Source organism: Cricetulus griseus, assembly GCF_003668045.3.
Source record: "Cricetulus griseus strain 17A/GY chromosome 1 unlocalized genomic scaffold, alternate assembly CriGri-PICRH-1.0 chr1_0, whole genome shotgun sequence".
In the NCBI taxonomy this organism is placed as follows: domain Eukaryota; kingdom Metazoa; phylum Chordata; class Mammalia; order Rodentia; family Cricetidae; genus Cricetulus; species Cricetulus griseus.
Window position 1 is genome coordinate 64,531,071 of NW_023276806.1, and position 25,202 is coordinate 64,556,272.

Sequence of the window (25,202 nt, forward strand, 5' to 3'; positions counted from 1 at the left end):
TTTTTTAAGACAGGGTTTCCTCTGTGTAGCTCTGGGTCTCCTGTAGACCAGGCTGGCCTCAAACTCAGAGCTCTGCCTGCCTCTGTCTCCCGAGTGCTGAGAATAAAGGCATGTATCACCACTGCCCAACTTTTGATTTTATTAGGCTGTACTTTAGTACAGAAATTATTCAATGATTGTCACCTATAGAAGTAAAATGAGATTCTGTCCTAAAAGGACCTAGTTATATGCAATTGGAGTGGGTGGGTGGATAGATAATTGGGGTGTGTATGTCTCATGCATGGTACATGTCTGCATTTGCTTCTGTTGCTGTGACCAAAAATAAATTGGGGAAGAAAGATTATAGTCTATTACTGAGGAAGCCAGGGAAGGAACTTGGAAGTTGGAACTAAAACAGAGACCATGGAGGAACACTGCTTACTGGCTTGTTCCGTATAGCTTGTTTAGCCTGCTTTCTTTTACAGGAATTGCATGCCAGTCATTAATCAAGAAAATGTGAGCCAGGTGTGATGTATGCCTTTACTCTTAAGCATTCAAACAACAGAGGCACGTGGATCTTTTTGCTTTCAAGGCTAGGACTTGTACTTGTCCTAAGTTTTAGGTCAGTGCTACAAAGATACCCAGTCTCAAAAAGAAAAGAGAGAAAATGCAGGAGCTAGAGAGATGGCTCAGCAATTAAGAACAGTGACTGTTTCTCCAAATTACCTGGGTTCAATTCTAGCATCCACATGGTGGCTCATATCAAAAGGTAATTGCAGCCCCCAGGGTCTCGGAGGGGACCAGGCAAGTAGTACACAGGCATACATGCAGACAAAACATGTGTACACATAAAATAATTTTTTTTTTTTTTTAAAGAAAATGCCTTACAGACTTGCCAACAGTCAAATGGAGATATTTTCTCAACTGAGGTTCTTCCCATATAACTCTAGCTTGTGCCAAATAGCAGGAATCTTTCTGCACTGAGCCATTTTGCTAGATGGAGTTTTGAAACTTGGTCGTTTCCTAGTTCTAGTATAGAATAGTAATATTTCTTTGGGACTTATCAATATCTCTGGCCTCATATATGTTGTATTTTCTTCTTGCAGATTTGAAGAGTGCAAATGATTCAACAGTGCACAGTCCTTTTACAAAGCGCCAGGCATTCACCCCATCTTCAACCATGATGGAGGTGTTCCTTCAGGAAAAGCCACCTGCAGTGGCTACCTCGACAGCTGCACCTCCCCCACCCTCTTCTCCTCTGCCAAGCAAATCCACCTCGGCTCCACAGATGTCTCCGGGGTCTTCAGACAACCAATCCTCCAGCCCTCAGCCGGCTCAGCAGAAACTGAAACAGCAAAAGAAGAAAACCTCCTTGACATCTAAGGTATTTGAGCTTCTCAGAGAAATATTTTAAGGCAGGGAAGTTATAGGATTTAAGGATATAAACTCTGAGAATGTGTTTTAGAAATTTAAAGTTGAAAGGAATAATATTTTATTCTACAAAAAGATTGTAATAAACAATTGCATTCCCCCTCTGTCACCTTTCTTTGTAGATTCCTGCTCTGGCTGTGGAGATGCCTGGCTCAGCAGATATCTCAGGGCTAAATCTGCAGTTTGGGGCATTGCAGTTTGGGTCAGAGCCTGTCCTTTCTGATTATGAGTCCACCCCCACCACGAGCGCCTCTTCAAGCCAGGCTCCTAGTAGCCTGTATACCAGCACGGCCAGGTAGAGGAATCATCACCCAGAAGACCTCTTTTGGTAGCTTAGTTTTGTGCTTATTTCTTCACCTCTGGAGAGGCCATATCTCATGACTGGATAAAAGTAGTCAATCATAGCATTTTGTTGTGTGCTTTTAAAGAAATACATTGTTTTTTGTTGTTGGTGGTGGTTTTTGTTTTTTATGTTTTGGTTTTTCAAGACAGGGTTTCTTTGTAGATTTGGAGCCTGTCCTGGAACTACCTCTGTAGATAGGATGTCCTTGAACTCAGAGATCTGTCTCTACGTGGGCCACCACTGCCCAGCTAGAAATACATTGTTAATAGGATTATCTTTGATTTTAAACATTTAGTTAGATAAATGCTATTTAGGTACCTCTAGAATGTTCAAGCTCAAGTTGTGTTTTGTTGTTTTGGTTTTTGTATGTGCATTTATACACATCCACATCAGGTGTCTTTCTCAATTATTCCTCACTTTATTTTCTAAATCCGGATCTCTCACTGAACCTGGGAGCTCACTAGACCAAATTGGCTATCCAGTAAGCTCCAAGAAATTGCCTGTCTCCACTTCCCCAGTGTAATGAAATTATAGCTGTCTCCTCCTCAGCTTTTATGTGGGTGCTCAATATCAGATCTGGCTTTCATTGTTGCATAGCTAATGCTGTACTAACTGAGCCATTTCTCTAGCTCCTCAAGCTTTGTTGGTTTTGAATGATAAGATACAGCACCTCTCTTACAGTTCCTCGGCATATGCCACAGTGAAAAGTACCTTATTTCAGGCCTTTGCTATGGGACTATATCTGAAATGTAAAAATATGAACTCAGGAAGCATTACCTTGAAATTATAAGTAACCATAAAAGGAAAGGAAAAGGACCTTTTCTGTCTCCTACCAGAGGAGGACACCATCTGACACACAATCTTGCAGGAATTTGAAAAGAAACAAACAAACAAAAAAAAAAAATTTTTTTCCTTAATCCTTGGAACTTAAAAACACAAATATCTGGATTTAGTCTAGATCAGATTATTTGAGTCATAACTGCCATTGATGCATGTGAAGATTTTATTTAAAAATTTTGTCTGGAATACAGTTGTGGTTCAAAAAAGGAATAAGGGGAATATGTAAGATCAGAGCAGATGCTATGGTACAGGGAATAGCGAATATTTGCTATTGGAATTAAAAAACAATCAATTAAAAAGAAACTTTCAAGAAAGAAAAGACTTGACATGGTGAGGCACACATTTAATCCCAGCACTCAGGATGCAAGCACATCTCTGTAAGTTCAAAGCCAACCAGGGCTACCTAGTGACAACCTGCCCCTCAAAGGGCTCTGGAAAAATGGTTTAGTAGTTAAGATCACTTGTTGATCATAAAGCGGACCTGGGTTCAAATTTTTCAGCATATATAACCCCAGTTTCAGGAAGTACATGACACGTGGGCATGCATGTGAGCAAAACACTTTATAGTAATGTTTGTTTTTCCCCTCTGAAAAATTCTACCAGTAATCATTGATAAGGTGGTTAGGAGATCCAGAACTCACAATTTCCTGAAATGAGATTGATCAAATGACAGAGTGCCTGATTTTCTAGTTTCTTAATTGAAATTATTTCATTTCAATAGAAGATCCCCACCATTTCCTAAGGTTTTTCTTTTCATTTCCCACAGTGAGTCTTCATCTACAGTTTCATCTAACCAGAGTCAGGAGTCTGGTTATCAGAGTGGCCCAATTCAGTCGACAACTTATACCTCCCAAAATAATGCTCAGGGCCCTCTATATGAACAGAGATCCACACAGACGCGGCGGTATCCCAGCTCCATCTCTTCATCACCCCAAAAGGACCTGACTCAGGCTAAGGTAGTAGCTTAATGATTCCCTGGGCCTTGGTTAGCAAAGTAGTGGGTAAAAATCCCTTGAATATTATTATTTCACTTTTCTGGAAATGGTGCTACAAAATCTTGGAGGTGCTGACTGAGATGCTGACAAAAGCACATTTCTGTGATTGGTAAACTAAAAGTTCCTTTCAGCGAGAGTGGAGGAGACTGAAGAGCCAGAACATTTCTCTTTGCAATAAAGATTTTTTGGTTATAGCAAAAACTGTCTCAAATACCTGTCCTTTTCTCATGGAAGATCTGATTGCTAGACTTCAGGGTGTATGTATAAGTAAATCTACCTTACTATGGTGAAAGTGGCAGCATATACCAAAGGTGGTGTGGAGTACCTGTCCATCAGGATAGGTCTTAAGGTCGTTTTATTTTAAATTACTGGGTGGAGAGTGGGTATGTGCACATCAGTGCTGGTGCCCTAGGAAGCCAGAGGCATTGGAACCCCAGGAGCTGGAGTTACAGGTGGTTGTAAGCTGTCCAGCATGTGCGTTGGAAACTGAGCTCAGGTACTCAGTTGAGTTATCTTTCCAGTTTCCCTAATATATATTTGACCAAAATTAAACTGACTGGTAACATCTCTTTTACAAGTTTGTTCTTGCTCGTTTCTTGCTCCAGAATGGTTTCAGTTCTGTGCAGGCCACGCAGTTGCAGACCACGCAATCTGTTGAAGGTAAGTGTTTTCCAGGCTTTTTCTTCTTAGTTTTAGTCATTTTCCTCAATGCTGATGTGGGTTTTTTGTTTGTTTTATAGGACAGGGCCCTACTGTTTAGACTAAACTGGCTTCTAACTCACGAGAGATCCACCCATTTCTCCTCCTAAGTGCTGGCATTAAAGATGTGTGCTACTGCACCCAGCTCTGTATGTGTGTAGTATGTGTGTGATGTGTACTTGTGTATATGGATATCACTTGTGTATCTGGTGCCATTAGATGCCAGAAGAGAACATTGGATGCTCTGGACCTCACATTGCAGACAGTTTTAAGCTACCATGTATGTGGGTGTTAGCAGTTGAACCTGGATCCTCAAGAACAACAGTCCTTGTTAGCCCCTTATTTAATTTATGAAGAGTCTTGATATAACACAAACTGGCTTTCAGTACTTCTGCCTCAGCCTTGTAAGTGCTGGGATTGATCATAGCTTTCAATTTCTCTTGAGTTTTTTTGTTTTGTATGGGTGCTTGCCTGTATACTGGGTGTGTGCCTGTTGCCTGTGAAGGTCAAAGAGGTTGTCACATTCCCCTGGAACTGGTTGTAGATGCCATGTGGGTTGTTGGAAATAGAACCTTGGGTTGTCTGAAAGAATTGAGTGCTCTTAACTGGTGAACCATCTCTCTAGTCCCATATCTTTCTTTTCCTTTTTTGCCGACCTTGAACTAAGAGATCCGCCTGCCTCTATTTCTCAAGTGCTGGGATTAAAGGCTTGCACCAACACCAAATGCTTTAATACTTATTTTTGTGTGTTTTATATATTGCCTGCATTTATGTCTGTGTGAAGATCCCAGATCCCTGGAACTGGGGTTATATACATACCATGTGGGTGTTGAGCCCAGATCCTCTGGAAGAGTAGCCTTTGCTTGTAACTGCTGAGCCATCTCTCCAGCCACCATCTTTGGGTTTTTAAAACATGCTTTCACTCTGTAGCCACAGCTAGCCTCAGTATCATGGTGATTTTTCTGTATTAGCCTGCCATAAGCTAGATTATAGGCCTGAGCCACCATGCATAACGAGTTCTCTGTTTTAGTTGATTTAAAAAAAAAATCCAAGTTTAATGCGCATGTCGTAGCACTCATGGATGCCAGAAAACAGCTCTCAGGAGTCTTTTTTTCTTCCATGTTCCACTAGGATCTCAGAATCAAACTCAGGCCATGGGGTGGTTTTTGTGGTGCTAGGAATGGACCCCAGGGCCTTATTTGTGATTAAAAGCAAGCAATCTGCCCCTGAGCTTTCTCCTTCAGTCCAGAGTTTTTGTTTAGCTTTTTTTTTTTCTCCTTTTTCTCCTTTGGTGAGCTTTTTCTCCTTCCCTCCTTAAAAATGGTAATTCCATTGATTTTCTTCAATGGGCAAATGAAGTTTATGTTAACTGCCTGAAATTAAAAGGCAGATCTCTGTGAGTTCGAGGCCAGCCTGATCTACAAAGCCTGTCTCAAAAATCAGCAACAAAAAATAGAGTTGTCCTCATTGAATCCCCCTCCTTTTTGTTTTTTGAGTAGTTGAGAACTGTAGTTTTTCTTTGCTGGTAGACAGTCCCTGTTTTCTGATGAGGGAAATCTTTTCTTATTTCTAGGTGCTACAGGCTCTGCAGTGAAATCTGACTCACCTTCCACTTCTAGTATACCCTCTCTCAATGAAACAGTACCTGCAGCTTCCTTACTGACGACAGCCAATCAGCATTCATCCTCTTTAAGTGGCTTGAGCCACAGTGAGGAGATTCCAAACACCACCACCACACAACACAGCAGGTGATTTGGGATGAGAATTGAGGTTGGGATTGTGAGGGTCAATAACAGTGCTAGCTATCTTGTTTTATTTTGATCATTAACTATCAGAGACCACCTTAGCCCTGCTCTTGTGGGAAGTATAGGCAAAGGAGTCTTTCTTTCTGCTTTTACCATCTGCTGTTGCTATGATTGTTCATAGCCTTGGAAACTGGCCATTGTACGTATTAATATGGTCTCAGTCTTGCTCCTGTATTCTGCTTTTTGGGGGTGCTGAGATTCTTAATTTGAGCTGCAGGTCAGGTAATCATAGTATTATGTTAATGGCGACTTTTTCCCCATTATAGTGCGTTATCTACACAGCAGAATACCCTTTCTTCATCAACATCTTCTGGGCGTACTTCGACATCCACTCTTTTAGTAAGTATGATGCTTGGAGAGAAAGTGTAGTTTGTGGACTTAAATTCCTAACTCAGATTATTCCAAGAGGAAGTTGTGTAGTTTCTTGGGTTTTTTTGTTTGTTGGTTGGTTGGTTGGTTGGGTTCTTAACTATGTAGCCCTGACTGGCCTCAAATTCATGGGTAGTTCCCTTCCCTTTGCCTCCCTAGTTTTGGGATTATAGGCTTGCATTTAATACATCTGGCTCACCTGGTAGGGAATTTAAGAGATTTTCTTCATAATTTAACTGGGGTTGTAGGATAAAAAGTAAAAGGATATTGAGAAGCCAAAAGAATCCAGAAGTTCTGCACTTGTAGAACACAGTTGAAAGTCTGCGCTTTTTCCATTTAACTTTCTGATAAGTTCAGAAAAACATACACCTGTTTTTAAAATGGAGGTATACTCACAGCCAGTGGTATCACTCGCCTTAATCCCAGCACTCAGGAGGCAGAGGCAGGCAGATCCTGGGATCAAGGCCAGCTTGGTCTGCAGAGAGAGTCCAGGATAGCCAGGGCTACATAGAGAATCCCTGTCCTTTTTTTGTTTGTTTGTTTGTTTTTAAGGTTTGGAGGTAAAGTTCAATTGTAGAATACATCATCGACATGCATAAGGCCCATGTTAAATTCCTAAGAACTGTAAAAGGGAAAAAAAGCCAGCAGTAAAACAACACAACAATCTTATCTTTTAACTGGTAAAATGGTTCTTAGCCTGGGAAATGCTAAATATAAGTTTTTGAAGTAGGTCATCTTTATCACAGTGGTAGTCAAATGAGAAGTCATTACTTTACGGTTGTAACTCTTTTTGTTTGGAATTAAGATAGGATTACTTAGGCAACAGTGTTTAGTTTACAGGAGCCTAAAAAAAGGTATGAGGGCTAAAGCTTTCTTAGGAGCCTCCAATATTAAACAATTTCAGTTTTAAGTCAGAGCTGGTACTGTCTTCTAGTGAGTCATTTAGTTTTACAGGTTGAACTTGTGAACCAAAGTGTGGAAAAGAAGACTGATACACATTTTAATTCTAAGCTTTATCCCCTCACTAACAGATGTTTGTCCCTATGAAATTTGTGTCCCCACCTACTTTGCTGTTTTTCTGAACAGGACGATGATGGTCAGTGCGCAATTGCTAGAAATGTAGCTAGAGTTTTCTTTTTGCCTTGGCATAGGGAATCCTGGTATTCTGGGTTGGCTTTTTTAATTGCATTTTTTTTTTTTTCCTCCTTTTGAGACAGGGTTTCTCTGTGGTTTGGGAGGCTGTCCTGGAGCTTGCTCTGTAGACCAGGCTGCCCTCGAACTCACAGAGATCTACCTGCCTCTGCCTCCCGAGTGCTGAGATTAAAGGCGTGCACCACCACTGCCCGTCTTTAATTGGAAATTTGATGAGAAGATTATAGATAGGTTGCTTATCTTTCCTTCCTGTTGCTAATGTTGTTTCCTTCTGTCTTCCACTGCTCCCCTTTGAAGCACACAAGTGTGGAGAGTGAAGCGAATCTCCATTCTTCCTCCAGCACTTTCTCTACCACGGCCAGCACTGTCTCTGCACCTCCCCCAGTGGTCAGTGTCTCCTCCAGTCTGAATAGTGGCAGTAGTCTAGGCCTTAGCCTGGGCAGCAACTCTACTGTCACAGCCTCAACTCGAAGCTCAGTTGCTACAACTTCAGGTAGCTTTGCATACACGGATGGCATTTCCTCTGGGATGGAGAAGATAATAAATTGTATGACAACAGAAAAATTTCTGTTTTAGGAAAAGCTCCGCCCAACCTTCCTCCTGGAGTCCCGCCATTGTTGCCTAATCCATATATTATGGCTCCAGGGCTGTTACATGCCTACCCGGTAAGTAGGACTGAAGGATCTTCTCTACAAATCAAGGATGGTGTAACTTTTCTTTGTAGCTCTGGCTTCAGATGGAAGACAATAATTAAAGCAGAATAAATGAATGGTACCCACATATAGGCAAACAAGTTTTTAGTGTGTGGGTGTGGGTGTGTATGTTTGTTTGTGCTAGGATCAGAGGAAACTGGAGTCTGTTTTCTCCTTTTCACCATTATGCAGGTTCAAGTTAGGCTTGCATGGTTGGGGTGGCAGGCACCTTAACTGCTTGGCTATATCATCAACCAAAAAAAAGTAACAGGGTTAATATGTTTGTTTCCTTTTATGTGTCTGGGCTTTTTGTTTACACGTATGTCTGTAACACCATATTGTGCCTGGTGCCTATGGAGGCCAACATTGGATTCTCTAGAACTCGAGTTACAAACAGTTGTAAGCACCTGCGTGGGAATCAAACCTGAGTCTTTTGGGAAAGCAGTCCCTATCTTGGGCTCAAATGTAATAGTTTTTGTAGAGGAAGGACTAAACTTAGACAGGGCCCTTTGCTGGGTATTTGTTCAGTATGAAATATGATTTCTGGATCTTGAGCGTCAAAGGCCAGAATATGTAGTATATATTATTTCATATAATGCTATTGGTTCCCGTTTGTTTGTTTGTTTGTTTGTTTGTTTCAAGACAGGGTTTTTCTCTGTGGGTTTGGAGGCTGTCCTGGAACCAGCTCTTGTAGACCAGGCTGGTTTTGAGCTCACAGAGATCCGCCTGCCTCTGCCTCCTGAGTGCTGGGATTTAAGTCATGTGCCACCACTCCCACCTCCACCCTCCCCCTCCCCCTCAGCTGTTCTTTCTTCCTTTTTGAATGAATTAATTATAGCTCTGTGGTGGTGGACTCCTGTAATCCCAGCACTCAGGAGGCAGAGGCAGACCAATCTCTGTGTTTGAGGTCAGCCTGGTGTATAAAATCAGTTCCGGGACAGCCAGATGTATGTAGAGAAACCCTGCCTCAAAAAACAAAATAATGAATACGTTAAGTACTTTAAAAGATTAAAATATTTTAATAGAACTACCTGAAAATAAGTGACTTACAATAGTAATCTTTTATCTGGTATATCTTCTTTCACCTTCAGGTAGCCAATACCCACTAAGATAAAAAATTCTATTTTAAAACACGTGTTTTTGCTATGTGTGTTGATGCACACCTTTAATCCCAGCACTTGGGAGGCAGAGGCAGGTGAATCTCTGTGAGTTCAAGGCCAGTTTGATCTACAGAGTTAGTTCCAGAGCAGCCAGAGCTACATAGTGTGAGACCCTATCTCAAGATAATTAAAAAAAAAAAAAAAAAAAAAAAAAAACGAAAACCACCTATTCTTAGGCCAGGTGTGATGACACATGCATTTAAGCCCAGCATTGGGGAGGAAGAGGCGAGTGGATCTCTGTGAGTTCTAGCCAGCCAGCGCTACCCATTGCGACCCTATCTCAAAACAACAAATCAAAAAAAGCCACTTAGCTACCTTGGGGAAGAAGTTTAGATAGTAGATTATATATATCTAGATAGTACTCTTAAGCTTTATAGAGTTATGGTCTCACTATGTAGTTGGCTGGAACTCTTAGAGAAGAAGTTTAGATAGTAGATTATATATATCTAGATAGTACTCTTAAGCTTTATAGAGTTATGGTCTCACTATGTAGTTGGCTGGAACTCTTAGAGATCTGTCTCTGTTTCCTAAGTGTTGGGTTTAAAGGCATGTTCCTCCAGACCTGGCTGTTTTTTTGTTTTAGTAACTTTTATTGGTTGGAAATTTCATACATGGGTATAATAAATTTTGATCACAACACCCTTCTGTTCTTTTATCCTTCTCATTCCTTCTTAAACTCCCCTTCCCAACACTTCCCCCTTCCTTTTTAAATATCTTTTTTACATGTGTACTTTTTTTAAAAAAAGATTTATTAGTTGGGTGGTGGTGGCACACACCTTTAATCCCAGCATTCGGGAGGCAGAGGCAGGTGATCTCTGTGAGTCGAGGCCAGCCTGGTTTACAAATCGAGTTTCGCGACAGCCAGAGCTGTTACAATTATTTGAAAGAGATGTGGCAATTGGCTGTATAGTTTCAGTGTAGAAAACCAGCTATTTTCTGATAGGCACTTATCTTAGCACTTGGGAGACTGTAGAAGGAAGATAAGGAATTATTGGACAGCCTGAAGTATGTGGCAAGTCATAAATCATAGTTTGTGCAAAAGAAGATAAACAGGCCAGGGGGCGGTGGTGCACACTTTTATTCCCAGTACTTGGGAGGCAGAAACAGGCAGATCTTTTAGTTTGAGGCCAGCCTAGTCTACAGATCAAGTTCCAGGACAGGCTCCAAAGCTACACAGAGAATCCCTATCAAAAAACAAATAAAAAATTCATGTATTTTATGTATGAGTGCTCTGTTTGCACATATGCCTGCATGACAGAAGGGGGCATCAGCTCTCATCATTTGTCATTGTAACCCTCGGGAGGGCATCCAGCACCTAACTGCTGAGCCATCTCTCCAGCTCCTACACTGTATACTTAAGGTGTATGGATGTTTTGCTTTCATTTGTGGATGTCGGTTATTTGGAGGTAGATTCCTGTGGAAGTCAGAAGAGAGCATTGTGTCCCTTGTAACTAGAGTTACTCATGGTAATGTTGGTGTTGGGAACTGAATTCTTAATTAGTGAGCCACTCTCCAGCACCTCATTGTATACTTAAGAAGAAAATAAATATGTATGTATGTATTTATGTATGTACCTATATATATTCTGTGTACGTGCATGTGTGTGCTATGTGTGTACTTTGTTCTTCGTGCAGGATAGAAAAAGGGCATTGGATTCCCTGGATCTGGAGTTATTGATGGGTGCTAGAAATCAAACCTGGGTCCTCTGGAATAGTAGCCAATGCCCTTAACTGTTGATCCATTCCTCTATTCCCCATATTGCATACTTTTTAACATTTCCTAGAAATATGGGGAAATAACAATAAAATGTGGTCCATCTAGGAGAGATTTCACTCCAGGTTTTAAGGTCTGCAACAGGGACTGTTTATGTACTTGAGTTTACCCATTCTCCCTTACTGGTCCTAATGCCAGCCTAGTCTTTATATATATTATGTAGTGTAAGGGAGGCTTCAAGACCTTTCATGAATCACTTAATCTCTTTGTATTTTATTACTTTACACTTAAAGGGAACTAAGGGAAATGTCATGTTCTAACACTGGGGATTAATGTTATTTTGAATTGTCATGACTACTTCCTATTAATGTTGTTAAATATTCGTCTTGCAGCCACAAGTATATGGTTATGATGATTTACAGATGCTCCAGACAAGATTTCCATTGGTGAGTAAGTGGGATTGAAATTTGTAAAATAACTTTAAATTTTTTGTTTTTTCAACATTGGTTTTCGCTGTGTATCCTTGGCTGTCTTGGAACTAGCTCTATAGGTCAGATTGGCCTGAAACTCACAGAGATCTGTCTATCTCTGCCTTCTTGTTTCTGGTATTAAAGGTGTGTGCCACCACTGCCCAGCAAAAACATTAAAATTAATATTAAAATCAATTGTAGCTCTTGCTTGTAATCCTAGCATGTGAGAAGTGGAGACAGGAAGACCAGGAGTTCAAAACATGTGTTACCTATATAGTGAGTTCAAGGCCAGCTTGGGCTACATTAGCTCCTTTTTTTTTTTTTTTTTTTTAAAGCCAAACAGAATTGATGTATGGATTCTCAGATGTTCAGTCACTGTCACAAACCTAGCTTTTTCTCAGTCTCTTCCCCCCCCCCCCATATACTTTACCATATATATGTCTATATATACTGGGAATTGAATCAAAATACATGTTACATAGCTACATCTCAAATGGACTAATAAAACTGTTAACATACTTCCTATCAACATTAATTTCCTGTTCTACTTTTTTTTTTTTTTTTTCAATTGTGTGAGGCCCTTGGGATTGACACTAGGACTTTATGTGTGCTAGGCAGGTACTCTACTGCTGACTGTATTCCTACTCTTTCATTTTAATAATTGGGGTGTATCTTGCCATGCTTTTCAGGCTAGCCCCAAACTACTGGTCCTCGTATTCTCCTGTACCCAATTTCCTAAGTATCTATGACTACTCGAATGTACACTCCCGTTGGCTGTTTTTTTTGAGTCAGGGTCCTTCTATGTAGTCCTAGCTGTGTATACAGAGTACTGGAATTAAAGCTGTTTACCACCACACTCAACCTCCCTATTTGGTTTGTTGTTTCTTTCTTTTCTTTCTTTCTCCTCCTTCTTCTCTTTCTCCTCCTCTACCTCCTCCTCCTCCTCCTTTCTCCCTTCCATCCTCCTTTCTTCTTTTGTTTTCTTTGTTTCACCTCTTTTTATCTTCTTTACTAATGAATTTCCCAGAATCCCTAGAGTGGCATATTTAAGCCACACAGTTTACAAGAGTAATTGGAAATAATGGAATGATCTAGGGCCTCTTATTTGGCAAATAATGTATTTAGTTTCACTATTAGCTCAAGCTGGTGTTGAACTCCCTTCGGAACTTCCGAAGACCTGAGATTTGATTTTTGCCTCCAAGTAGTTAGATTTCAGGCCTGTGTCAACAGGCCCAGCTTTTGTTGTTTTGAGACAGAATCTCACTGTGTAGGCCATGTATTCCAGTCTGGTCTTGGTGATTATCCTGCTTTAGCCTCTCAAATCTTCAAATGCAGGAATTACAGGGAGCTCCACCACATGCAGTTTTTGTTGCTGTTTTGAGACAGGAGGGCTGAGTGGTGGCACATGCCTTTAAACCCAGCATTCAGTCTATATAGCCAGGGCTATGTATCCTTGGCTGGCCTAGAACTTGCTATGTAGACTAGGCTGGTCTCAAACTCTAAAGATACACCTGCCTCTACCTCCCATGCACCACCTTTTTAAGAGTATATATGCATGCAGGTGCCAGAGGATGATATTGAGTGTATCCTGCTTTCTGTTCCCACCCACCCACATACCCTCTGTTCTAGTGTTACAGGCGTACTCATGATCATACCCATGGCTTTTTACATGGATGCTGGAGGTCAAGGTAGCAAGCACTCTTACCTACTGAGCCAATTTCTCTGGCCCCACACTCAGCTTAAGTACTTTAGCAGGAAGAAAAACATGTTTTCTCGGAATTAGCTAGGAGGATCTATATACGATAAAAAAAAAAAAAAAAAAAAAAAAAAAAAAACCTTATCGGTCCTTCTAGACTTTGATGTGTACTTCAACAAGCATATCCGTAGACCTTGTCTGACTCTACTCATGGTCAGTCAGGGGGGACAGTGTATGCAAGATTAATTGGTGTTCATGTGAGGATTAACTTGTTTAATCAGTACCTGGGTAAATCACAGTACTCAAACATTTCTCCTGCTTCCTCTCATCTTGTGGTTTTCATGCTGGAGAATGTGTGGAATTTAATCTCTGCTCTTTTATTTTGGTTCTAGGATTACTACAGTATCCCGTTTCCCACACCCACCACTCCACTTACTGGGAGGGATGGTAGCCTGGCCAGCAACCCTTATTCTGGTAGGACTGGAATAGAGCTGAATACAGGGAGAAATGTTGGTATTAGAGGTAGAAATGTGATTAGAAGCAAGAAGGGTTCTGTAATTAAGATTTTTAGCGGAAGTGTGGTGTTTTTGTTTGTTTGTTTTGGCTAGTTTCCACCTTTTCCCAGGAAGTATTATTGAACTGTCCTGTGTACCCTGTGTACGTTGGCAGTCTAATTGCTTTGCTAGTCCTTAGGTTTTTGTTTATGCATAAGAGATCATTGTCTTCTTATCTTCCCTTAACTTTGTCCTTCAAGCCCTTGGGGAATTGAGGTGTAGGAAGAGTGGGATGGAGATTAAAGGAAACAAGTTGGCAGAGGAACATAAGGAGGTTTCATTTTGGGAGCCTCTTTACACATTAGAGTATGCAACTGGCCCTTCTTTTCATAGGTGACCTCACCAAGTTCGGCCGTGGGGATGCCTCCTCCCCAGCCCCAGCCACAACCTTGGCCCAACCCCAACAGAACCAGACGCAGACTCACCACACCACGCAGCAGACATTCCTGAACCCGGCGCTGCCTCCTGGCTACAGTTACACCAGCCTGCCATACTACACAGGGGTCCCGGGCCTCCCCAGCACCTTCCAGTATGGGCCTGCTGTATTCCCTGTGAGTAACTGACTGATTGTGGTCTCCTTGTTGTGACGGGTCCCAATTCTGGATACCATCCTAGCTGCTTTCCAGGCTAAAGGACTTAGTAATAAATGAGGATCAACTTGTATCTTTGGCTTATTTTTGGCCTGGGAAGAAGAGATATGAGATTTTAATTGGAACAAGGATTACCTGATTAGAATTAGTCAAAGGAGGACTGTGATACATATATCTTTGCTGCCTCCTCCTTTCTTTGTTAATCTACAGACTACTCTTTCTTGACTGTTCAGGTCAGTTCTGAAAACATTAATATGTTAGTTACTTTTCTGTTGTTATTTTAAAATACCATGAATAAAAGCAGCTCACAGAAGGTAAAGTTAATTTTTGGCTAACAACTTGAAGGGAAGAGTCCATAATGGTGGCATTCCAGGAGTAGGAAGTAGAGAGGACAGGAAAGTGGGATAGGGCTACAAACCCTTGAAGTCCTGTCTATCCCACTGATATTCTTCCTTCAGTAAGACTCTATCTCCTAAAGTTCTGTATCCTCCTCAAGCAACAAGAGAACTAAGTACTCAAATACAGGAGCATTTGGAGGACATTTCTCATCCATTCACCCTTCAGTCTGTGGCCAAGCCTACCTTAGGATGAATATCTGCCTAAATGTCCTTGGAGTAAGACAAGTAAGACAGGTGCTATCTGATGCTGTTTCATTCCATTTCTATCCCTTTTGTTCTTCAGGTGGCTCCTACCTCTTCCAAGCAGCATGGTGTGAATGTCAGTGTGAATGCCTCGGCCACCCCTTTCCAACAGCCAAGTGGATATGGGTCTCACGGATACAACACTGGTACGTAGGCGCTTTGGTGTGGGATACTACTGGATGGGAGAAAGACTTGGTATTTGAAAGTGGGTTAGTGAGGGCAAGCTAACTTTCCACATACTGTCATTGTTTGGCTGGCTTAGGAGTCTAAGAACAGTACCAACAAAGAGTTTGTACTAGGGCATGTATCCACTATTCCCAGTGGGAATGCTCAAAGGGCATGTGTTGGCTAATCGGAGTTTTGGTGAGAAACAGGGCAGGAGCCCCAGGATTTCACTGAGATGTTAGGGGAGATGGTCCTGTGCACTGAGAGTGGGAGAGCACTCAGTAGATTTTCTTTCCTAGCTGACAAACTGTGTTAAGATAGGTTTGGCTTAAGTTTGTTTGTAGCATTAATTTTGTTACTTGATTTGATTTCCCTTTTTTAATTCCCTAGCTAGAAGACCTACAATGTGTAGAAAAACTGATTAGACACGACTGACTGCAAGTTAGAGTGACATGTGAAACCTTAGATTTCTTCTTTATTTGTATAGCTAGTCTTGGAAAGGCCTGCCAGCTATCTAATGGCAGAAAAGGAGGTGTAGATATTTTATGGACACATGTAGCCTAGCCCTTGCTTCACTAACTGACATCGACATTTTACTTTTAGAGGCTGGAGATGAAGAGAAAATTTTGCTTTTGCAGGTTTTTTCTTTTTTCTTTTTCCTTTTTTACTTTATGGGGTTTTAAATTTGGGGTTCTTTTGTTTTTGTCCTTTTGAAACAGGGTCTCTCTTTGTAGCCCTATCTGTCCTGGAATTCAATATTTAGAACAGGTTGACCTGGAATCCACAGTCTTTTGTCTGCCTCTGCCTCCAGAGTGCTGGGACTAAAAGGTGTGCACCTCCACATCTGTCTTACTTGTTTTCTTGTTTTGTTTTTGAAACAAGGTCTCTGTGTAGCTCAGGCTTGCCTCTAATTTGTAGCAGTCTTTGCCACTGTCCTGAATACTAGGGTAATAGGTATGTATACCATACCTTGGTCCAGGAAAAAACTGGAAACAATTCCATGTAATTTTTTTAATGACTTTTAGGTGAGTCTGGGGAGGTAGTTGCTGTCATTGCTAATGGGTTGGACTTGAGGGTTATCTTTAAAAGCTTGCATCCTGATTATAGTTTTATGGGATTTAGAGGAACCAATAAGTGTTCTTCTTCTGTGGGCTCTGGGTGGGTAAATAACCAAGCTTTTCAGTAATTGGAGAACTGAGCACAGAAGACAACAGATACGTTTAGATATTAATAGATGAAGGATTGAACCTTTAAGATTGGGTCATGATATACATCTTAAAAATCTTGAGGAACCTTTGAGATTTAATACCCATATTCCTTATGACTACTCCTCTCATTGTACAAGTCCTTGCCTAATCTTTGGGTAGAGAAATAGAAGCTTTTTGGAGTGGCTTCGTTCCCCAAATTTACCATTAGGTTTAAGTATTTAGTGGTCCAGTTATAAATACTTTAAAGGCTATGTGATTGATGAGAGTTGGAATCTGATTTTGAAACTCTTAGCTTCTTACCTACCTTAAGATTTCAGAAATCTGCAATAGCAGCTTTTTGAGAACCCCCAGTTCCCAACCCTTTACAGAGGGCTCTTTTCATTCTGTTCCTCATCAACCTCTAAATTCATTTATTTTTATGTATTTGATTCCTTTTAGGAAGAAAATATCCACCCCCTTACAAGCATTTCTGGACGGCTGAGAGCTAATTTGGCCCAAGCCTGGGGGCTGTGTTTTGTGTGTGTGTATAAATTTGCACTGAAGTCTTGTTTCAGAAACCAGACCACTGAGGAGAGCCTGCTGAGCTGAGGCCATGGCCTGCGTGGCTTGGGGAAATGAGTTGGTGGATACCTTCTGGGCTTTTGAATTTGCCCCTCCCATTTCCCTCTCCCCCATGTGTCTGACCCTGTCTTACCCATTTCGAGTTCGAGCGGTGCAGCACCTCCGAAGCATCAATGCACACACCTGCTGTTGCTTTTGATTTCTGGAAGGCATGTAGTTCCAACTTGTAACAAAAATATTTGTAGTCTTCAATAAACTGTGGTATTTCTTTAGCTAACTCTGCGTTCTTTCCGTGCATGTCTTTCTGGACACTAGGAGCCAATGCTGTATTGTGGATAAAGGGTGGAGGGTGGTCTTTTCAGTCAATCCCCAGTATAGCCAAAGAGCTGTTAGTGTTTCAGTATAGTGGTTCTTAAGTTGGGGGAGGGAAAACAGCCTGTTTCCAGCCTATTGATTGGTTGGTAAAGTTATTATAAATAAACAAAAAACAACAAAACTGATTTCCCATGCTTTTATGTCTTTACTTTTTCATGTAGATCATCCCTTTGCCTCTGACATGGGCTGAGGGAACAGGACAAGAAGTTAGTGTCACATCATGGTGAAAGGCAAAAGAGATGGTGTTCAAAGCTGTTGTTAGGGAAGTATCGTCCAAGGCTTAATTTCTACATCTGGTTCTCAAAGTCTGACTGGCTGATTAATATCTGATCTTGTCATTAGTGATCACTTAGTTAGTTGATGACTCGGGCTTTGTGGAAACTGCTAGCCTGAAACATTGTTAATGGTCCTTTGATGGCTTTTCAGAGATTGTGAATTATTAGTCATTTTTTACTTGTGGATGTAGCCAAAGATATGTGAGAAATGTTTGGTCAGACTCCTGGTAGAAAATTTGATCTCCATGTCCTCACTAACCAGTATACCATCAGCCATTGGTGTATACCATAAATTTGAACAATTAGACCACCACCCTTGCTTAATTGGAAACCAGATATTCAGCTTTCCTTTTGTAGTTCCTACCACTCTGGTCCTATAGAATGTAACCAATTTTCCAAGTTGCTATTATGCTAAGTAAGAGAAATGGGTTCTTGTTTCTTCTGCCTACCACCTACATTGTTTTGTAATGATTTTTATCACTGTTGGAATGTTGAGGTAGGCAGGACATATGTGATAGGAAGGAGAGCAAAACTTTAGTCTAGAGGATCTCTGGAGTAACTAGTGAAAATAGGGGAACTAAAGTCTGCCAATTTTTATGGTTTCTAATACTTAACATAGAAGCTATTATAGCCACTATACAGGATTCTTTTTTTTTTCTTGCCATCTCTATTTCTGTCTTCTATACAATTTAAAACCTGAACTAATATAAAAATAAGGTAGGAGCTTGCTAGAACTAAGTTTCTCCCAACCACTCAGCTAGAATCTAGTTAGTAATTTCTCCCACCCTGTGTAAACACCCTAACTTCTCTTTGCAGAAGGTAACCAAGTAAGCTGTATGCACTTATCTATTAAAGATGACTCATTGTCTCTTTAGTTTTTTTCTTGAAAATAATTCTGTATCCTGGCTCATCTGCCTTCCCCATCAAACCTTACTAGCTTTAGGCCTTTTCATAACTGAACTTAAAATTGTGCCTGCTACTCATTGTTCTGTCAGGCATATAGGATCTAAAAAGAGAAAGAAGGTTAATCTCTGCTACCTCCAGAAGAGTTTGATGTATTCCCTTTGTTTCCTCTGCCTTCCAAGTATGCAGTTAAGGCTTTGGAGATGGGGCAGTAGTTTTTCCTTGCTTTGTTTCTGTGGTTCGGCTTTTCCTTCCCCTAGAATTGTATTTGTTCCTTTTGAAGGGCACTCTCTGGACTTGGGATGTGGTAGGCTTTAACAGTTAATTTTTTCCCTTGATGCTAGAGATCAAACCCTGGTCCTTGTGCTGGCTTTACAAAACAACAACAACAAAAAAAAAAAAAACACTTAATCACTGACTAAATCTTTTACCCTTAAAACCAATTCTATTGGAAGATTGTGAACTCCCAAAGGCTGCCTTTGTTTTAGACATTGGTTAGGAGAATTTGAGTTCTGGAATTTGTATAGAGACTGTTATTGAATTGTGAGTGAATGGAAGACTCCTTGTGATTTTTCTCAGTATATCACCTCTTTAAAAAAAAAGGCAAAACAAAGCACCATCAGCATGCTCCTGAAACAAAACACTGTACCTCTGAAGACAAGAATCTAAAAGCACAGAAATGTAGTTTTCCTTTTTATCTTTACAGGAACTAATAATGTCTTTTTTTAAAAATGTGAATTAAATTAACTTATTTTTTACATTTTTATTTAAAATGTCTCTAGTGAGATGCTAGATTATCCCATGGCTTTTCCTGTCTTCTTGATTCACTGACCAATACCCTCAGAAAGGAAGAGTGTAGTGGTATTTTTATTTTAGTTTGAGAAATTAAAATGGATTATACAACTACAGACTAAAACTGGTGGTAGGGAACTTTTCAATAGGAAACAGGAGTTAGGTATGGGTTAAAGCTCTTATTTTGTGGACATTGCTTTTATATTCCATATATGTTAAAAGATTACTCCTTACTGTGTCCTTCCCCTTCCCCACATCACGAAAATTATAGAGCTAGAACTTCATCTTGTACCAGCCCTTTAAATCACAAGGATATAAGCCTAGAATTCTTTCCATCAGAGAAGTGAGGCTAAGTGAACCAAGGCTCTGAGAATAAGCTCTCTGAGGACTCCATTAGACTGTTCCTAATACTTAATAATGTGGTATTAAGCATTTTGAGCCCCCAAGTGTCTTGTAGAATAGAAAAGGCCAGATTATCCATGTCTTAAAAGGCAAAACTGTGGAGTTTGGGTAGACTGGTTCACAATGCATTTAATTCATAATACCCTGCTTTGAAATCATATGCTACTGAGATTTTGTTCATATTCCACTTGCTCCCCTCAAAAAGAAGCTCACACATGTATTCTACACATAATATCTAGAAAGGGCAAAAGAACTCTAAGGCTGCATTCATGTCATAGATTCTGACATCTCAGAATTGACTTAAAGGTGGAAGAAAACATACCAAAATTCCTTTGCAGTGCCATAGCTAGAAAGGCTGCAGACATCACGTTGTCCTAGGAACAGAAACTAGGCTGATAACAGACAGAGCTAATTCTCTCTGTTTCCTCCTCCCCTAGGTGTATCAGTCACCTCCAGTAACACGGGCGTGCCAGATATCTCGGGTTCTGTGTACTCCAAAACCCAGGTAGGTGCCTGGTCCAGATAAAAGTAGAAAGAGATGAGGTGGAGTTGCAGTTAGAACAACCCTCGGGAGGTGTCAGAAACCCATCCTACTTTTCTAAATGAATTGTCTTTAGGCTTCAGTTTCTCTAGGACTTAAATTTAGCTCTCTGAGGGGGAAAAAAATGAGAAATATCATAGGACGGTCAAGTGTGGTAAATTGTCATGTGATGTCATTTACTGTGCAATGGTCTTGGCCCCTTGACCTACCCACTTACTACCATTTTTATAACATAGCAAGAGAGTAAACATGGAAATGGAAGGAATCTAATTTTGTTTCTTGTAAGTCCATAACCAAGAGTGGAAATGAAGTGAGGTTATTTGTTACTGAGTTATCTATAGGTATGTCTGTTGTCATTTTTATGTCCCAGCACCTTCCATACACAAAATATCTCATTGTTTATTCATTTCTTCTGAATATCTAAGGAGTTTTAATTTATGCTAAACCACAGAGGCAGGAATGGCCAGACTAGTGAGCAAATTTTCCTGTATTCACATGAAATATACAATTTTATTTATTTTGAGGAAGGGTTTCATTATGTATTCCTGGCTAACCTGGAACTCACTGTGTAGACTAGGCTAGTCTCAAACTCCTGCTTCCCAAGTAATTGGGATTAAAAGGTGTGCACCATCACTCCTGACCAAAGTAAGATTTTATGGGATGCTTTGACAGTCATCTTGCTGCTTGGTGGTTTTAACAAGAGGTCAGCAGTATCTTTTGTTTTGGGTTGTTTTTTTGTTTAGTTTTTTTGAGACAGGGTTTAGTTATGTAATCGAGCTGTCCTGGAACTCCTTCTGTAGAGCAGGCTGACCTCAAACTCAAAAAGATCTCCTGCCTCTACCTTCTAAGTACTGGGATTAAAGGCATGCACCACCACCTGACTTCTCTCTTTAACTTATGAGGAAACTGAGGCTGAGTGGTTAATTTGCCTAGGATAGTGGAGCTCTGAGAAGGCAGAGCTAGGAACAAAGACTTTTGAATGTGACTTGAGGTGTGTGCTATTGTTTCTGACCATGTTGCTTTCTGAGCATAGGGGTATTTGGGCTCAGAGAGTCCTAAGATTCTTCTGATGATCCTTTTACTCTTTGTCCTCCTCTTTGTCCTCCTGTTCTCCTGGAATAGCAGTCCTTTGAGAAACAAGGGTTTCATTCCGGTACTCCTGCTGCCTCCTTCAACTTGCCTTCAGCCCTAGGAAGTGGAGGGCCCATCAATCCAGCCACAGCTGCTGCCTACCCACCTGCCCCCTTTATGCATATTCTGACCCCCCATCAGCAGCCACATTCTCAGATCCTTCATCATCACCTGCAGCAGGATGGCCAGGTAATAGCCCTTCCCCCCTCTCTCCTTTCCCTTCCTCTTCCTTCCTATCCCTTAAAACTGCCTCCCTTTTCCTTTTCTTAACCTTCCTTCCCACCACCTTCACCCAGCCCTCACCAGTGCCAGCCAGGGGCACACAGCACATACAGACACAAGCGCACATAACATGAGCAGTTAGCAAAGGAAACATGAGAGAATGGGCCAGATTGAAACCCTTTTGCCCAGTTCCTTTGGTACCTTTCTCCTCCACCTCCCGAGGCACAGTTGTCCTCATCCTGTCAGACCTGGGTCACACCTTCCCTTTTAACCTCTCCCAGCCTTCTCCCTTCCCTGACATTATAGCTTTCCCTTCTAACGGTGGAGTTCTATTGTCAAAAGTTTGTCCCTTTATTTTCCATATATCCTGGTTCTGCCTCAGCTACCATATTTGCAGATGATTCTCTGTTGCCAGCGCCAGCAGGAGGAGCAGGTAATGAAACTGAATGATAATATGCTTGAACCAACTTCTTTTTAGTCCCCATTTTACCTCCACAGCCTCAGATAACTTGAAAAGCCTACCCAATCACAAATCGGGATACACGAACAGAAACACTATGCTAAGCTCTCTGGCCTCCCCATCCTCTCTCTTCCTTCCCCCTTCAACACCCTCTTTATCTTTCTACCCTTCCCCAACTCTGGACAACATTTGGTTACCACAATGGAAAAGATTCTTGGGGCAACATCTGGAGCCTGATGCCTCAGGTCTTTCCTGCTTTCTTTGAATTGGTTTCACATTAATTAATATGTGGTGGTGGGTGGATCTAAAGGGTAGTATTAAAAAAAAGAGAGAGAGACCACTTAAGAGCTCCAACATAGGTGGCTGGGCGACTTCCTGCTCTCAAAGATAGCTTTCCATATTGAGGCATTCACAGAGATGAGTGAGAATGTAAACATCTGTGATCACTCACTTCAAAAAGGCCAGAATTCTCATAGTTGCTTTTTTTTTTTTTTTTTTTTTTTTTAGACCAGGACAGTGGGTAGTGGGGAAGACAACTGAACAGGAATAGAATCAACTCACCATCTTATATCCAAAGTTTTCTTGTCCACTTTTCATTTTTCTCTATTTTAAGGTTTAAAAAAATGCTGCCTTGTAAAAGAGGCTATGTAGACCGAATTTTCTGTGCTTGAAAAGTAAACTTCACAGTAGATTCTAAGTAAAGGAAATGAGAGAGCATTAACTATTTTACACATTTCCACTTGAAGATGTTACAGATTGGTCCCACTAACTAGACACCTTTTTCCTCCCCATAACCCTCCCATTCCCCTGCAGACGGGCAGCGGGCAACGTAGCCAGACCAGCTCCATCCCGCAGAAGCCCCAGACCAACAAGTCTGCCTACAACAGCTACAGCTGGGGGGCCAACTGAGGCCCTGACCCTCTTCTCCCGGTCCCATCTTCTGAGAGGGCTTCTCAGCCTGGAAACTATGGAAACAGCATCAAAGAGAGAAAAGAATGTGGAGCGATTCCGCTGCTCCACACCCCCAGCGGCCCATCCCACACCTCAGCTTCATGTCTGTCCCTTTCCTATACCACCCCACCCTGTTGTATGTATTATAGGATTTGTATTTTCTCCCCGCCCCCTTTTCCTCTTTGCATTCAAGATTATGAAACTTTGCTGTGGGCCCTGCCTTTCCTTCACTTCTTCCTATTCACCCTGGTGGTGTATGGGTGAGGTGGGGAGGTGAACCCCCGCCCCCAAATATATATTAGCCCAACAGCCCTAAGTCTCCTCCTTTATTATTAGGAATACCAAACAACACACAAACAAATGGCGTCATAAATATGAACAGCATTGTCATATGAATTAGTTGAAGTGGTTTTTTTTTTGTACTGTGTCCTCAAACTTAATGGATTAATGTGTCTTGTATATATATACATATATATATAAAAAAAAAAGGAGAAAAAAAACAAACCTCTACCTTCAGCCTCTGCCCATTCTTGCTCCGTCTAGGATATCCTCACTCTCGTCGATGACCAGCTTGGTGAATAAGTATTACCGTACCAACTGGGCCTCTTCTAGCAGGCTCGAAGGCTGTGGAATAAAGTGAAATCTTTGCCCTTTAAGAACTCTCACCTTAATGTGCTAATATTTTGCCCATAAGGGGGATTCTCTTTCATATCCTGTGACTGGAAAGAACCACTACAAAACTTTTCTTCTAGAAACTGCCTCAACTACATCAAGTTTCAGGAAGTGAAGGGGGAAGGAATATGGATGTTTAAAAGGAAAAGAACTGGGAATATAAGCATGATTTTAAGGGATTTTTGAAGTCTGAAGCCAACTTTATCTGTTGGCTGGCAGAACTAAAGCTCAAGCGGCTTTCCCTTTATAGAAGTAGACTGCAGTAGTTTTTGTTCCTTGAGTTTTGTTTTTGAGACAGTCTTATTGTGTGACCCTGGCTGGCCTGTAACTTGGTATGGAGACCAAGCTGATCTCAAATTCAGAGGTCTGCCTGCCTCTGCCTATTAGGTGATGAGGTTAAAGATTCTCAACAAACACCATACCCTGCTTTGCCTATTTTATGTGGCCTTAGAAATGCCCAATTTCTGGGAAAGGGTTGGATGATGTAGAGCAAGACCTGTGGTGGGGCATTGTGGTAAAAAGTTTTGAACCTCAATTACATGGGAAGGGGAGTTTTATTTTCTTTAGAAGAGCCTGAGACTTACCGTATTGCCAAGGATTCAAGAGATTCGTTCGGCTTCAGACTTCCCAAACTGCAAGTATGGCTTGGGAAGTGAGGGTGTGTCCAGGTCTCATGTAGCTCAGGCTGGCATTGAACTCGTTGTGTAGACCAGGTTGGCTTCATACTGAGATCCACCGGTCTCTGCCTCTTGAGCCTGCACCACTGATTCTAACTATAGAGTCTTTGTTCTTTTCCAAGATGCTTCAGTAGTTACTCTTCCCTGCCTAGTATAAATCTTACCTTGTTGGTTGTAGTCTGTTTTTTTAAAAGTTTAAAAGAGTAGCTAGGCATGGTAGCAACGGCCTATAATCCCAGCATTTGGGAGGCAGAGTCAGGTGGATCTCTTGAGTTCGAGGCAGGCCTAGTCTATAGAGTTCCAGGACAGCAGAGAAACCGTGTGTCGAATAAACACGTTTAAAATAAATTTTTATGGCCCGAACTAACTCCTTAGTAGCTGAAGAGATTCCTAGCATCCTCATGTCTTTATCCAGCAGTAGGGAAATTGCCCTGGAAGGAGCTTAGTAAAACATTTCCCAACCTGTAGTGTTGGACGTCACATCAGTCTAGAAACAAACAAAGTGGGGGTGTTTTCTGAGCCGGGGTCCAGGCGGGGCTCGGGACAGGCCGCTCCCTTTGGCGGCTAACTTGGAACCATCCAGAGAGTAACGGAAACACCCCTTGGGGACTGGCAGATGGGCGGGAAAGAGAATCACTAGAAGGGGTGTGATCTTGGACAGCGGGGATCCGTAAGCCCACCCTCACTCAAAACTGAAAGGTAGCGTATAAGAAGCTTCGCGTCGGAGGAGCGCCGTCA

General features: G+C 41.4%; 1 protein-coding gene, 1 long non-coding RNA gene and 1 other non-coding gene across 30 annotated transcripts in view; 2 read left to right on the top strand and 1 right to left on the bottom strand.

Annotated features, from left to right (window-relative positions):
• The window catches only part of Ubap2l (ubiquitin associated protein 2 like), a 60,668-nt gene extending 36,888 nt beyond the window's left edge, over positions 1-23,780 (top strand). For 7 of the 28 annotated variants that reach the window (XM_027393286.2, XM_035451748.1, XM_035451745.1 and 4 more), the window contains 16 exons: positions 1,086-1,363; positions 1,533-1,705; positions 3,360-3,549; positions 4,194-4,248; positions 5,861-6,035; positions 6,359-6,431; positions 7,911-8,106; positions 8,190-8,278; positions 11,571-11,624; positions 13,737-13,818; positions 14,232-14,449; positions 15,170-15,275; positions 20,248-20,315; positions 21,474-21,671; positions 22,087-22,137; positions 22,978-23,511. In XM_027393286.2, coding sequence (XP_027249087.1) covers positions 1,086-1,363; positions 1,533-1,705; positions 3,360-3,549; positions 4,194-4,248; positions 5,861-6,035; positions 6,359-6,431; positions 7,911-8,106; positions 8,190-8,278; positions 11,571-11,624; positions 13,737-13,818; positions 14,232-14,449; positions 15,170-15,275; positions 20,248-20,315; positions 21,474-21,671; positions 22,087-22,137; positions 22,978-23,073 — 2,102 coding nt within the window. In that variant the 3' untranslated portion in view covers positions 23,074-23,511. Of the gene's footprint in view, positions 1-1,085; positions 1,364-1,532; positions 1,706-3,359; positions 3,550-4,193; positions 4,249-5,860; positions 6,036-6,358; positions 6,432-7,910; positions 8,107-8,189; positions 8,279-11,570; positions 11,625-13,736; positions 13,819-14,231; positions 14,450-15,169; positions 15,276-16,940; positions 17,342-20,247; positions 20,316-21,473; positions 21,672-22,086; positions 22,138-22,977; positions 23,512-23,658 lie in introns of those variants that run through there. The other 21 variants (XM_027393292.2, XM_027393297.2, XM_027393293.2 and 18 more) reach the window with 8 other exon arrangements.
• LOC113833145 lies at positions 13,522-13,656 on the top strand. The gene has a single exon (XR_003480698.1). It is a non-coding gene; the product is annotated as a small nucleolar RNA SNORA58 (small nucleolar RNA).
• LOC103160038 lies at positions 20,821-25,180 on the bottom strand. The gene is made up of 3 exons (XR_003480675.2): positions 24,372-25,180; positions 23,627-23,739; positions 20,821-22,857 (listed from the first exon to the last, which is right to left on the bottom strand). It is a non-coding gene; the product is annotated as an uncharacterized LOC103160038 (long non-coding RNA).
• Positions 25,181-25,202: the final 22 nt, after the last annotated feature.